Source organism: Lagopus muta, chromosome 11, assembly GCF_023343835.1.
Source record: "Lagopus muta isolate bLagMut1 chromosome 11, bLagMut1 primary, whole genome shotgun sequence".
NCBI classification, from domain to species: Eukaryota; Metazoa; Chordata; class Aves; order Galliformes; family Phasianidae; genus Lagopus; species Lagopus muta.
Window position 1 is genome coordinate 17237932 of NC_064443.1, and position 15797 is coordinate 17253728.

At 40.1% G+C, this 15797-nt stretch overlaps 1 protein-coding gene across 11 annotated transcripts in view; it reads left to right on the top strand.

Annotated features, from left to right (window-relative positions):
* Nucleotides 1-12429, top strand: part of CHL1 (cell adhesion molecule L1 like) — a 109182-nt gene extending 96753 nt beyond the window's left edge. For 9 of the 11 annotated variants that reach the window (XM_048957351.1, XM_048957347.1, XM_048957345.1 and 6 more), the window contains 4 exons: nt 4169-4330; nt 4998-5129; nt 5764-5836; nt 7618-12429. In XM_048957351.1, the coding sequence (XP_048813308.1) occupies nt 4169-4330; nt 4998-5129; nt 5764-5836; nt 7618-7834 (584 nt within the window). In that variant the 3' untranslated portion in view covers nt 7835-12429. The remainder of the gene's footprint in view (nt 1-4168; nt 4331-4997; nt 5130-5763; nt 5837-7617) is intronic. The other 2 variants (XM_048957354.1, XM_048957355.1) reach the window with 2 other exon arrangements.
* Nucleotides 12430-15797: the final 3368 nt, after the last annotated feature.

Here is a 15797-nt window from a genome sequence, read left to right on the forward strand (position 1 = left end):
TTTCCCTATAGGTATTTAACCAAGGGGAAGCACACTTTAATATTAGTCTCTGGGATTAAGCCAAGACCCACTGGAATTAGTGAGACAGAATTAGGCTATAGAAAAGCTTTCGTTTATAGCATCCTTGTTGCATGACTGAACACTACTGCCATTGGCAGCTAATGCAAAGTCCCCAAACTAAAAGACCAATTTCCTAAGAAATGTATCAAATGTATTCAGAATTATTCAGATTTGAAATGCTGCTGTACACCCAGAGGTCGTTATCTATGTTAGATAAAATACTGAGGGCAATTGTGAAAAACCTGAGCAAAGGGATATTTGCATTGTACTGAAAAATAAATAAGTTTGATTTTTGTGGATTTATCTTGGATTCATTTCACAGAAGAAGGTATGCTGTCTTTAGAAAACATTTTATCTCTCATTCTTCACTTTCAGGCAGTATTTCCTAAATGACCTACAAACTAATTAATTTTCCCCTTGAAAATGTCAGTTTGCCAACAATTGTTAACCCTCAGAAGTTTAAACCGAATGTTTTTACATAAGTGGAATAAAAAAAAGAAAGTAATATGACAGTCCATGTGTTGCAAGGGCTCGGAGGCAATGCAGCAGTCCATGTTTGACACAAAGCTCCTTTTTATCTTAGGGCTGACAGTGTTTTTGGAGGATTACCACATACATATTACATGTTGACAATGATTGCTGTGTGTCCAAAAACTCACTTAAATGAAAACTCCATGCAGTGGATGCTGCACAGCTGGAGTATTATTATTTTTTTCAGAGAAGATGAAAGTTCACCAGTTTCATCACACATCAATGGCAGTTGGCACCAAACACCCACAGCCTTTTTGAAAACCTTGGTTGGAGGGTGCTAACCTTCAGGACACATCATAAGATGAGGAAAGCAGTCATTTGTAACAAAAATATGGTTTTAGTTCTTTTGCCACAGGCAAAATGGAAGAGGAAAAACACAACTTTTAGCCACATGTAACTACTACATTGTTAGCAGCAGAGTCCCAAATCCTAGCAGAAAGTCTACCCTGTTTGCTCATAATGGAGAGAACTTGATGAACTCGGTGACAAAATAGGAAACTTGTCGTTTATGTCTCTGCCTCATCCTCTGCCTCTTCTGCAGCCAGCAGACTAGTAGCATAGGGTGAAGGATGTGATATAGAATTGTTTCAAAACCCTGTCACTTTGAGCTGGAAAAATAGGCCTATTAAATATAATCTGCTAAACATATCAGCCTTCAGCTACTCTAAGCAAATTTGCAGTTAACTGTCTCAGCTATGTGTTGTGCTTTGCTTTTCCTCTCCTAGCAGCCTTTCCCAGTGCAGCCAACACAAAGGAGAAGCAGCAAGAGATGAAACAAGCCACCACATCTCTTCTTGTCTGAGCTCAGATTTCTCCTACAAACCACTGATTGCAAACTTAGTAGCCTCACCTATAAACCCTCAATAATCTTTACACACAGCAGGTTTGCTAATCTCTATAGCTTTAAATATTCCCAATTTAGCATGAATTACTTCCTGCACTAAAAAAGCACATAAGATGAAGAATACATTTGATGCATATTTATACAGTTTTCATAGCCAGGCGGTTGGGGAAAACTAAGTTCAAATTTCCATTTATTGCAGCAGATGTATTTAGAAAGGTACACTAATAAATTAGGATGTTGCCCACAATTAGTATTTAGCTGTTAGACTGCCAGCTTTTTTTTATATAAGTGTGCTTTATAACAGATGTGCTAACTTTTGGAGAACTAGTTTTCTTGTAAGTCTTTGGGGGCAGTTTATATTGTTTTTCCCTTTATGCCATAAGCTTCTATATATATAAAAAAAAAAAAGTGTGTTCTGTTGTTCTCATAAATCTCTAAGCCCGGTAGGAATATTGTAAAATTGCAGTTCAGTGTTTAATGTTCATGAGAGTCCCCTGGTATGGCTGATAAATAGCAGGGGAGGAAGAGAAGTGCTGGTGATATGCCTTTATTACTAATGCTTCTTCTCCCATGTTGTAGATTAAAAACCTAACCCAACTGCTTTCAATTTTCTGTAGCTAATTTCTGCAGCTCGCTGACCTTTCTGTACATTGAGCTTTTCCTTATCTGAATATCTTTGCTTTTATTTTTCAGGACGCTACACTGCTTTTTCTATTCAAGCACCATGCTTGTCCCAGTTAGCAATTCTTTCTCCTCTCTAGGTGCCAATTTGATTGTCAAACACAGACCAGAAAGACATCATGTGGAAAGAAACCTCATAATCACCTATCACTGGACGCCCATACTAAGTTTTACAGATCCCCTCCCCCCAAAAAAATATTGTTTAGAGTTGTGGAACAAGGGATGTTGAACAGCCCGGGGAGCCAATGGTAAAGCCCTGTCTCTGGGTTCAATGAGTGCTGGGTACCGTTTTGGCACATCCCATCCTGACATTGGAGGGGCTGTATTCCCCCTCTCTGCTTCTGTAAATAGCTGAGCATTCAAAAAGTGGAAACGAATAGGTAGGGTATGTGGACAAGTGTAACCAAATGCCCCTGAACCACTGCTGTGGTATACTGTTGAGCTCCAGGTTGAGGATTTTGCTTCCTAGGAATTCAGTGACCCCAAGGAGACCTATGTTGTTGGCAGACTGGAACATGTGATGACCGTCTCTGCTTGGCATGCATATATGTTACGTGGTGTTTAATGCACAATGAGTTTAAGTTCATATTTGTTCTTGTTATTTATGGGTGCTCTTTTGATTAGCTGTATTTCGTAATGTCTTGATTTTAGAACACGTGTTTAAAACATACCTGTGATATCCTGTTGCTTAACTTGTAGTTTGATTAAAAATTACAGCTCAGTTTCACATACTCAGCCAAAACCACCGATAGAGGGATTAGTTTATGCTAATATGCTGTGCTTTGCTATCAGCAGTATTTCAGCTGTATCTGCTCCCTCTGGGCCGCAGTGGTGTACCAGTTTAACTGCTTATTGCAATACCTGTGTATGTGCCTTGGAATGCTTTTCTTGAACTGCTCCTTTGATTGTGCTTGCAATTGGTCTTAATCTTTATTTTTTCCTTCCGCTGTTGACTAAGCCCTAATCTCTCAAAGCTTCTTGCTTTGCTCATTTACTAGTTTAAGTATTAATGAGCGTTGCTTTACTGTCAGTGCTAATTGGTCAAGTAGTTTCCAAATTATACTGCAGGCTCAGTCCTTAATTTAGAAGACTTCAAAAGATAAATCTGGCAAGTTAGGCAATTGAATGCAATTACAGAGCTGTACTTATCATTGCTAGCTTCCAAAACTTGTTTTCTATCACTGAGGGCACGTACCTGCAAATTCTCTATAGGGATTCCCAGGATCACACAGATCTAAGTGGATCTTTTGTGATGTTCACACCGTGGGTGCTGATGCTCTGGGATATCCTTTCTCTGTTATCCAAAAATGATATTTTTTAAAAAGCAGAGTTAATATCCTGCAATCTTAATGCAGACTTAATGAAGACTTCCAGTCTTTTGCAAAAAGGCTGGAAAGTGAGGCCTACTGGAATCTCCCTTCTGCCTCTTTGTCAAGTATTAAATCAGTCAAGAGCGTTTAAAAGCCTAAATATCAATTTAAAAGAAACCCTCCTCTTTATCTAAAACAGCGCTTTCCACGGGCATTGTGGACTTTAAAAGGACGTGGAAAATCACTGCCAGGGGAGAAATGAGTGCAAATCCCAGTGTTAATTTTTTCATGAGACGCATAAGAATCCATTTCCAGCTAGCAAGCTATGTGTGCTTCCCCGCTGCGTTCGGTTCAATGGGAGAAGCATCAAGGCTCAGATTATCTATACAAAGCAAGCCCATTTTCAAGTTGTAATTTTTTAAGTACGCATTAGTTAAAGCAGATTCATAATCCCCCATCAAGATTGGCTTTCATCTTGGAAAATGTACAAAACCCTTCATAAACATCAGGATTATTTCAGTCTGCTGTTTATTTTATTTGGTGGAATATTAAAAATCCGATGGGGGAATGTTTTTTTAGTATACTGTCTGCTTTGGAAAATCAGATTATCTGATGACAAAGGTTAAAAATTCTCATGTCTCGTATTATATGCTACTGATGTCATTTCTAACTGTGCATTTCACAGGACTTTTGTTCAATGAATTCAATTAATCAGTGTGACTTGACTATGTACATTCCGTAGGTAAAGGGATCGGCAAGAATTCAGAAGCAGTAAACCCCACCCAAAAGTTTCACCCCATTGAGGCACTTGAGCCTGGAACTGAATATACAGTTCGTCTAGTGACTAAGAATTGGGTTGATAACAATAGCATTTTTGAAGATGTAATTGAGACGAGGGGGAGAGGTGAGAAATGAAACCCTTTGAGATGATACAGATTTATTTTGAATGTCAGTAAATGTTGGCGTTGTATATGAGATTGTGCAGTGAAAGCGCACCAAAGACTTTACTGCATCATTGTGTTCTGTGATTTTTAAGCTGGCTCTTGTAGTCGAGTCCCAAGGGAACAGACATGAGCCTTGTGCTTTAATTGATGCACAAGAACCTGGAACAATTACAAACCCTTACAAAGCATAGCTTTACCAGTGTGATTTTGTGTAGTGCTGTGATATAATCCATTCTAAATGTGCCGGTCCAGTGCTTTGCATGCATCAGGTGTACTTTTAACTCTATTTCTTTCACAAAACTACTTTTGCATGAGAAGCTTAACAATTCTCTGTTCAGCTTTCCCGTTTGGCATTAATCCTTCGAGTCAAATACTTTCTCAGAATTACCTTTCCAAAATGTCTATATTGTGCCCTGTAGTCAGCATGTTCACCTGAAGTCTAGAAATGTCACTCTCTGGACATATTTCTGCCTTGTATTTCTTTACGCTGAACACGATTAAGTAGTGATAGTCTGATGCAATCATGATTCAGTGAATAAAATGTTATATATCCGCTGAATGGCAGGGTGATGCCATTTGCATCTGATTAATGTTCTTTTCCTTTTTTTAAACTCCTGTTTCACAAAGCCTACGCAGGCATTTACGATGGGATTTCCACCCAGGGCTGGTTTATCGGACTGATGTGTGCCATTGCCTTGCTCACTCTGATGCTGCTAACTATTTGCTTTGTCAGAAGAAATAAAGGAGGAAAATACTCAGGTAAATGGATTTATTGTCCTTCTGCTGTGCTCGCATGCTAATAACAGACATTCTTCAGCCTGTTATCTCTGGAGGCTGCAAAGCCGCAAGCGAAAACATCCAATTAGGATTTGCAGCTTTTGATAAATATCCACGGAATGGGTTCTAATGAATATAAGTGAAACCATGCTCTCTGTGTGAGGCAGTGCAGTGTGCAGGTCAGAGCTGCAGCTCAGGCCTGGATTCTGCTTGTTGGATCTCACAGTGTGTAATGCACCCACAGAGCCATGTCCTTCAGCAAAGGCTCTGAGCCCCGTCTGGCTGGGATATGTGCCCACTTCCTACCTGATAACTGCTGCTTAACAACTGCCATAACTTGCATGAGTAGCCACGCTGCTGAGCACCCGTTTTGCTAAACATAATTCTTTATTTTTCAAAACAATGAGTAAAGATTTAAGCGCGAACACCTAATGGCTTTTTAACAATTCCGTGATGGCACCAAGCTGTTGGTAGAAGCATGCTTGCTGGGTATGGTCCTTGCTGCTCCTGGGTTAGGCTGTAGGAGATGACAGGCGATTCTCCCGTCACGCCTGCAAAATGAAAAATCTGCCACGGAACATGGCATACAGATCTGTGCTTTATTTTATTTGTACAGTGAAAGAAAAAGAAGATTTGCATCCAGACCCTGAAGCTCAATCAATAAAAGATGAAATCTTTGGGGAATATAGGTAAATAGGACCTGTGTTAACAAGCGTTTCTGTCTGTTGGGCTTTTGTTTGTTTCCAGACGTCATCATTATTTAGGACATTTTTACAGCATGCAAGTAATGCTATTTTTCATTTTTAAAGCAAACCTGACATGAGCGGATAACAGTAGGGATATACAGGTATATCCAGCACACTGAAATCCGTCCAGATTGGGACAAGTAAATGTTGATGCATCAGTGGTTGTTTTTCACTTTTTTTTTTTTAAACATTGTATGAATAATGTAAATATATTGGATAATTTGGGGTCGTGCTCTGATGTGCACTGAAGCCAATAGAAAGAATTCTCTGTCTTCAGTGAGCTTGTAAGAGAGATGGCAAGAAAAAATAGAAACAACCAACTGAAAAATATATCATCTCACTGCAGAAGTTCTGTAGGAGAACTGAAATTATCACTTTGGCTGAATCAAAATAACTAAAGCTGTCAATATTTCTATTTAACCGTGGTATGAGGAAAAATATATTATTATAAGAGCCATGCTGGAACACTGCTGTAGCTGGCCTTAAAGATGTAACATTTCTGATGAAATCCCACTTATATATACTACATTATTTGTACTGGAATATTTTTTTTCTGCATAATTTCATCTTTATTTAATTTTTAATGCTTTCTAATGGGACAAATAATTAGAAAGGTAAGAAAGTCCTGAGGTTAATCACTTTGACCTTTCCCCTACCCCCCAAAGCTCCAAGTTTGCCTTTTTTTATAAGTAGAAATATTGTTGCTGTATAGATTATGTGTGTAATTGATTATATGCTGAAGAGGTTAAGTTTAGGTGTGGTTGAGTTGAAGTTCAAATGTGTTTTTCTGTCATTCCTCATATAACATTACCAAAGCTTTCAAACTGGATTAGCACTAGCAAGGACTAGTTCAGAGCCATAATTTTATGCTTTTAATAATCTTTTAATTTCCCTCTCCTCTTTGTGTTTGATTATTTTTGAGAATTGAAATTATATTTAGAACATGATAGATTTATTTACAATCCTGATGTCCCCTTCTCTTCATTCAGCCCCTACAGAGCCAGGCAGGGCTCTGCACTTGGGGGCTGCAGCGAACTGGGGGCTCGTTGCCGTATGCTATGAGACTTCTCTCCATATCTATGATAGGCTTCACCAGCATTTGTTATTGAGCAAGCCACCTGCAAAATCTGAGTTTGTAGGATGTTAACAGTGGCCCTTCATGGAACTGTTTTCTCAATTATTTAGAAATAAGTAAAGGTATGGAAGTTGGTGGCCCGGCCTGCAGAAGGAGGTTGGAGCTTGATGATCCTTGAGGTCCCTTCCAACCCAAGCCATTCTATGATTATATGATGATTCTAAAGGTCAATGGAAAGTCAGTCAGTCAGTAGAAGTTAGGCTGCTTTGGTTATTCTTCTGCATTACCAATAGAATGAATAGGTAAATGATTCTTTTTTTTTTTTTTCTTCTTAATTTTGGTGACGGATTTGTCCATTCACCCCTCAAAATACCATTGAACAAATACAACATTTGAGCAGATTAATATGTTCTTAATTCTGTTAATCAGAAAATCATGCATATGGCATTCAGGCATAACCTAGACCAGAGTAGATGAACGGTGTGAGATGCACTGCACCAAAGAGGACTTGGGTTGCTTTGAACGTACAACCCACAGAGAAATGTTTCCTTTGCTCTTCCCTCCTGCCGCATTCTTCACAGTAAAAGAGTCGTTTCCGTGCATGCAATCAAAAGCTAGATTTTTGGAAAGGCGTTTCTTTGTTTTGTAGTGACAGCGATGAAAAGCCGCTGAAAGGCAGCCTGCGGTCCGTTAACGGGGACATTAAAGCCACCGAAAGTGCTGATAGTCTGGTAGATTATGGAGAAGGGGAGCACGGGATGTTCAATGAAGATGGTTCATTTATTGGAGCTTATTCTGGATCTAAGGAAAAAGGATCAGTCGAAGGCAATGGGAGCTCTACAGCAACTTTTCCTCTCCACGCATAAAATTCTAGTGAGAAGGTTCATGTTTAATTGTGATATTTATATTGATCAGTACTCCACAGTTACCAGAAGGGATTGGAAGCAGGTTGCCAACTGAGCAAGACTGACATCAGGTAATTGGAAAAAAAGTCACTGCCACTAAGAGATGATTTTTGAGACTTTTCCATCCTAATTTGTAGGTATTTTCTTCTAATTGAAACAAAAGAAAGCATTCTTTACTGTACAAAATATGTCAGTCTTACCAAAACAGAGTTTCTCAGTGTCACATACGTATGATTAACTGCTACTCCATGTTTCTTACGTTTGTAATGCCGTTCTCTGTATAGTATTATTTTTTTCCTTCTGTGGCTGTTGTCACTTTGTACATACATTTATGCGTGGTATTCCCTCGTGTATCATGATCTCAGTATTACAGAGGTCAGAACACAGCAAGGAAAGTGAGCAAAAGTGCAGGGTACTCTGCATAGTGGCACAATGCATCCTACTGAGAAAAATGATATTTTAAAACACTGGAGAAAAATATTCCCTATATTGTATAATATTTTCATACAGGCATAAACTCCTTTGCTTATGATACTCTAAAATTGTTCTAGTGGTTACAGCTGACTGCAATTACCAGTGCAACTTTCTCCGCAGAAAATCTGCTCTCAGAAGATGAAGCTCTGGCCTTGTGGATGATCTGTCCAGTAGCTGGCACTATTTCCTTAAATAAGTTAAGCTGCAGTAACTTTCCTGTGGCAAGGTGAAACAGGGTTCCCATCCACCATCATTAGAAGGAATTTTAATTTGTTTTCCTCAGTCTCTGCAAGCTGCATTTCTAAGCAAAGTGCTTTGTCTGTCTCATATCTGTATATTTGTGTGCTAGCATACATTTCATGGAGATGTTGTACAGATGATATTAATAGTGACACAAGTGAAAATCAGCCTTGTTTTATTTTGAAATGAGACGTGTTGCTAGCATGGGTCTGTATAGCTGTGTAGGAATAGAATTGCTTCTCAGTATGACTTTCAACCAGCAAAACAGGATTTCAGCAGAGTTGTGTGTATACCGGTCATATAAGTCATCTTTTTAGTATCCCATAAAATAGATCTACCTGACTTTCAAAAAGTTGTTTATTTTCAAATTATTCGTTGTTAAATAAACAGAAGCAAAAGCAAAGAGAAAATACTACAGTACAGTTTCTTTATATTGTGTTTACTGAGTGCTGGTTTAAATCTGGTTCTGTTCTTTGCCAGCGCTTCCCACGACTAAATCAGCAATGTTGCCCAGCACATTTTTTTTGATCTTTTTGTATTGGAACCTCCTGATCTTCTTAAAACATTTGTATTTTGAAACATGCTTATTTGAGTTGACTGTTAATATTGCTTTATTACTTTTTCAACTTACAAGTCATCATCGCTTCAATTAAAATATTTTTGGAACAGTTATTCAAGGAGGTCCTAAAAGCCATTTTATGTCATGGTATTAATTAGGCAAATATCCCTGATGGCTCCTTCATGGTCTCCCTTACTTCAGTGGAAGAAAGAAAGGAAGCAAGAATTACTCAAATGATCATGGGTCTACAGACAACCCCCACAACTAAAGCTCTGTTGATTGTGCACAGAAGTGCACTTTCCTAACGATGGAAGGGCCGTGGACTACAGGCAGCTACTTGTGCATGGTTTCTGAACACAGGAAAGGGCTTTGGTGCTTGATGTTCCTGTCTATCCATTCCTCATTTATTTGTTTTGCATTTTGCTTTTAAGGACCTTTCCTGCAGCCTCTATTTTGAAAAAGCCAGCTGTGTTGCCATATGTGTGAGCAAGATGGGCAGGAATCTGTCAGAAACAGCCCCCAGTCCATATCCATTAGCCCTGTGTTGTGAAGGACTTGGCCACATCATTCCCTTTTTTATTACTCATAAAGTTTTCTATTTTGTCTTTCACTCGGTCTGAATAATGAAGAAATCCAAAGTCATCAGCATGTTAAAAAAAAAAAAAAAAAAAGCTTCATTTAAGAAGTAGGGAGCATAAGTGGAGAAATGTGAAAATGGGCATCTTGTCTACAGAGCCAGGATCTTTATCTGCTGTAGCCTGAGAGCTGATGAGGCTTGTGGCAGCTTCTGTTGGAATCGTTTTCTGGTTTAAATGTGTTTCCTCTAGGAATCACCTGCTCACTGGCTCAGGCTGCTGCGTTGGTTTGTTTTCTGTCATTTTCATTGATTGTGTTGTGTTTTACATGGAGATACTTCAGCCCACAGTGAAGTTCCAGCTGCATCTCAAATGGTTCCTCGCTTTCCTTTCCTAGCATCCCCAGCTGCACAGCTTCCTGAACCCCCCTGGGTGTTACACCTGGAGGACACTGGCAGTGTCCTTAGGCAAAGATGCTCAAGGTATGGATGTCTGAGGAATGCAATCAGGGTAGGCACCCCACAGGACTGCACCACTGTCCCTGTGCAGAGCTTGGGAAGGGCTGAAGCAGGCAGCATTCCCAGCAGTGGGGTTTTCTCACTCAGAGTACCACTGAAGGCCTGCCTGGGGCAGGGGGTTGGAGCTTCATGATCCTTGAGTCCCTTCCAACCCAGGCCATTCTGTGGTGCCACCTATCAGCAGCCACAGCTCTGTGTTTTCTTGTGTTGTGGGTTGATGCAATCTACCAAACTCATTGTCCTGGAAAACACCTTTGTTAAACAGACACAAACTTCAAATCGCATTAGAGAGTGTCAGCTTATCGAAGAATGAATAAATCCCCTGTGCTATCAATTGCTCTGCTGCTGCTAAGCTATGTTTATGACATTCCTGTGATGTGCTACTCATCTATGCTTGGAATGAGTGCTTTTTCTATTAAAATTTTAATTCCGATCCTTAAATCTTAACGTTAGTGTTCCATTGTGCCTCAGGGCCTAAAAATCACACAGTGACAAAAAGATGTGCAGTGGAATTTGTACAGTGTGCACTGACTTTTGAGGAATATACCCAATGAATATTAAACAAATGGCTGAATCTCCCAGGGAGTCTCGCTCACATGAATGTTTTTCTCTTTTCCAATCATTTATTTCCCCCTCTCTTTTGTTTTTTGGTTGTTGTTTTTTTTGACAGGAGGCCATGCAGCATATAGCAGTTCTGCTCTGGCCAGGGGTGTTTGTTAAAAGGGGGTGAGGGAGTCGGGGTGACCAGTGCATGAGCCTGCAGGCAGTGTCAGGCAATTAGTAACTATGGGTTCCAGGGCTTTTTGGTTACAGCTGGCTATCCTATGCCGTTGCTTTTTGCTGCAAGAGGAGAAATGACACTTTCAGATTTGATATCCGTGCCAGTGTGGAATGCAGTTTTATCCAGCAAGGAGAGGCATTTCCCTGGATGCAGGAATGACTTGTGGCCTTAAGCAGCCCACTCTGGAGCAAGAGAGGTATGGATGTTTTTCAAAAGGTGGTCAGGATTTGACTGTGTGTAAGATAAGCAAATAAAATCCTTTCCTCCTAACTAACGGGGAGCATGCACCCTTGAGAAGTGAGCAAATAATGGAAGAAAACAACTTTGTGTGCAAGCAGTGCTGGTGAGCTGTTTGGAGTGCATCATTGATTTGGTACGGGTTGCAATTTCAGTCCTAAGATCTTATTCCATGTATGGATTATACAAAAAAAAAAAAAAATGGCCAAATCTGGGGACGTGGTCTCCAGAAGTTCTTTTTTCTTTGCCACTCCTCAGCAGTGGGCTGCATACAGGGCTGGGTCCTCAGCAGGAGCAGGGTTAGAAACCACGCCAGGAAATGGCATTTCACTCGGGATTAAAATGTCTGCATGTATTGTAAGCATAAAATCTTCTCTGTTATACAAGTTTTAAATGGATTTAAATAGCGTATATCATTTAATGATTTATGATTTTTATTCTGTTGTGGCCTTATTATCCCAATTTTAATGAGCAGCTCTTTATTCTGATGACTACTTCCATTGACTTAATAGGTTAAATGCAGTGCACGAGAGGTTTTCAGGTCAGTAGTCGAGGTAAAAACAAGTGCTAGCACAATCTTTTTATACTAAGGATTATCTTTTTTTTTTTTTTTTACAGTAATTTCACATGTAGTTTTGTAAACTAAAGTTAAAGTAGCATTCACTTCTGAAATCTCATCATAATTTCTTATAGCCACTATCTTTTTCAGGTATGTGGTAAGTCTAGGTTAGTTTAAGTACCTGAAAGAACAGATATTACAAATATGTACTTATAGTTCTTCATGGCAAGAGAATTTCCTTTCTTTGACAACAGATCGAGCATCAGGTGCATCCCTTCAAATGTTCAGCATCCCAATATATGGCAAATAGCAATGTTGGAGTACCAGTATGTGTTAACATTGCAGTTCTGTATCTTTCATGTACAAGTTCCAACCACACGATGAGATGAGTGAGTTCCATGCTCTGTGCTGGTTTTTCAGCTGCCATGCAGAAAACAATACATGGGTTTGAGCCAAAGCATCCTCTGTTTCTTTTCTTTATTATTATTACTTTAAACAACACATTGTAATTTCATGAGAAAAGATCAAAGCAAATGTGGTGTCACCATTACAATGTTCCTTTATGAGCTAAATGTTAGTGTGCATTGATTAAAGTTTAGAGAACTGTGTTGTACCGTAGTGGCTGTTTGTATCATGCATATGTGCACGTATGGTTTTAAAATATATTTTCATTTTACATGAAATTCAACTTTGCTAATAAAAGTTTGACTTGGTGTAATCTTCAAAAGCCTTAGCTGCAATCAGCAGATTTGGTTTGTTTGTTCTGGGGTAGCACAGCTGTGCTGGCATTTGCTCCAGGCTCCATCTATAGTGTTGGTGGTGCAGTGATTCTATGGGGGCTGTGGGGCACCACATATGGACAGACAGACCTGACCACCCAGCAGGGTGAACCTGAACCCAAGGGCCTCATTTCATAGCATGATATTTTCCTCCCAATCCTCAACACAATGGGATTTCTTTGGTTTTACATTGACTTTGCAGGGGTGTTTAACGAGGCAGCACCTGGAACAGCAACACCACGGCTATTGAGGAGTCACTAAAAGTCATCAGACAAATCTGTGGCAACTGATATTGCTACAAAATCAATTTAAAAAGGAGAAAAAAAAAAAAGAAGTTGTTAATAGAAATGTTAAAGATTTAATCTGTGCTCAGGTGTGAGATGTGAGTTACACAGCAATCCCTGGCTTCCAACCCTGGGGTGTTTACTGTGCTCTCATGAGAACAGTTCTCCCAGGAAAAGAAATGCTCTCGTGCTTCCCTGCTTCGCCTTAGCAAGATTTCAGGACTTTTCTAATGCTTTCTTCACCTGGCAACCCTGCTGAATGGATTCTGTGTAGACACAGAGCAAGCAGAGCTGTGCTAACAAGCGTTCACCTTTCAGGAAGGTATCAAGGGCATTCCACATCTTTATTATTATTATTCATATTCTGGAATAATGAGATTTACACTGTTCCTAATAGCATAATGGAGAAAGAAGTCTCACAATCATGTGGTTCACTGGAGGGAGAACGAAGCAGCGAGGCTGGCACTGCTGCAGACGTTGGAGGAGATAACATGTTGGTATTTTGCTCTTCATACCAAACTGGCACTATTTTGAGAGCAGAGCATTTTTTCTAACAATCAAATCTTTTATTATTTTCCTCGATTGTACAATAAAATGTCATTATTTTGGGACTTTAGCCACCTGCTGGAAATGGAATTACAGCAATGTACCTCGGACACCTTGGGGAAATGCCACTGGTCTCACTCATCAGCCCTGCTGCCCAACGGGTAAGCACTGCAGGTTTGTAAGCTCATTCACCAAGAGCCATGGGTTGTTTCTGTCATGCTCCAACCCAGTGCCTTGGGTCGATGTGATGGTTGGACTTGATGGTCTCTGTGGTCTTTTCCAACCTTAACGATTCTAACGTTTCTGAGCAGTTTGAGACTTTGAAATAAAGGGAGAGGAGAACCGATCCGCAGGTTTGAAGTTTGCATGTAAAGAATGCTTGTGACAAGGTGGAATGTCTGCCTATGATTGTCTGGAGTTCACAGGACTCCAGACCTGTGTTTAACTCTTTTGGTTGTGGGTTGTTTCAGCTGGGAAAAAATTACAATGGGCCCCAACGCAGAAAAGTCATCAAGCATGATTCCTGTTCTACTGAGAGCTTTAGATTTCAAAAATCACACAAAAAAGCCAACCCTAAACACCAAGAGCACAAACCTAATGGTTCCAGCAGCAGAGGTGGATGCCTGAATTATTCAGATGCACGGGACTGTGACGGTGCCTCTAGCTTTCAAAATGGAGTTTGTCTGAATGAGCAGACTGACTAATTTTGGCAAATCTCATAAAAATGAGTTTCTCAATCCTATTATTTATGAATGTAAATTTATCTACATCCCTCCCTGCCAGATGTTTTCTCCCGTCTGTGATTTAAGTTTCCACATAAGGAAAAGAAACTTTTAAACTCAACCGGCTCATTTCATCAGCCTGTTATCAGTGCCCATTGTATTTTCAAGTTTCTGTCAGTTTGACAAGACAGAGCCGAACCTTTTCTTCTTATAATCATGATAATAACTGCTAAAAACCGATGGATTTTTTGCTGCAGTTGAAAATACAGACTAATTCTTGCCATAATTATCAAGTCTTTAAATGGTAATTGCACACTGTTGCCATCTATCTGCTGTCAAATTTATTTCAGTAATTGACCTCCTAGTCCAGGAATTAGAGACAGCCTTTGATTATTGGTTCAATTAGTCTTGAAGCAGCATGTCTCTTTTTATTCTTCTCTTTTCTTCGGGGGTGGGCTGTGTGTGTTATTTTAGTTGTCCAGGCAGCTGAGGAAGGTGCTAAGAATGTTCTTATCATCGTCACTTTCTGACTGTATTTGTGTAGTCCCACTGTATGCAGTTATACTGAGGTTTGGGGTGAGAAAATATTGAGTGGTTTTGTGGTTTTTCCCTAGTTTCACCATGTTGTGATGCTTTTCTTGGGCAAGGGAATGAGCTGTACTACAGCAGCAAAGCCCATTGGCTATGTTCTGGCAAAAGTCAGCAGGTGGGCTATTCCTGAACGCTCCCAAATAGTCCAAATGGAGCTGTTGCTATTGGGCTGAGTGCTACTCGGACCTTTTGTTGCAAACATGGGTTTTTACATATGGATTGTGTTGCTCCCCTGCTAAAGGACCGTGGTTGGGAGCTGGGGCCCATAAGAGAAGATAAGGGGACTGAAGTTCTTGGGTGGTAAATTCCAGGTGCTCACTATTTGATAACTGTTGTTTAATTATTTTATTTTATAAAAGGAACCAGTGCTCCTATGGGCCCAAATGCAGCGTTCCACATTCTGCTGTTATCCCCAATTCCCTCCGTTCTTTGCCAGTGGGAGCAGAAAAACAAGTGTTGCTGTGGTTACATGGGGGAAATAGGCAGATGTTGCAACTCGCATGATGACTCTTCCAGGAAATGCTTCAAGATAATTACAGGCAGCAATTGTGCCAGGGTTATTGCTTGTTCCTGTGTCTCTTCAGATAATAACTTTTGTAACCTCCTTGACTGTGCCCTCTGGAAGGATTTGAGGACATAGTGATTGTAGGAAACCACCTGAGATTATTATTTCCCTGCCTCTTCTCCCTCCTGGAGTGAAAGAAGCCTTCTCCCTACCTCAATAATGTTTCTCTCTTGCCTCCAGTGCTCAACTCTTAAGTGCGTTTCAGCATCTGCTTTTTGTTCTTGAAACTTCAGCTGCTTTTTTTTTTGCAGTCCAGCTCTGAAACTCTTGTTTAAAAGCAGCAACCTGACCTGTGCAAGTGCTTATTATCCAATTTCTCTATAGGAGCAGGTGTATTTCGATATTACCCTTCACTGTCTCTCCAGATGTGTGCACCTACAGCTCAGTCCTAACTGTGCAGAGCATCTTCTGCGTGAGCAGCAGATTTCCAGACAGATCTGCCTCCTTGCAGCTTCTGCAGGTGTGGCCAGGCAGGACATATGGGGGCAGGAGGT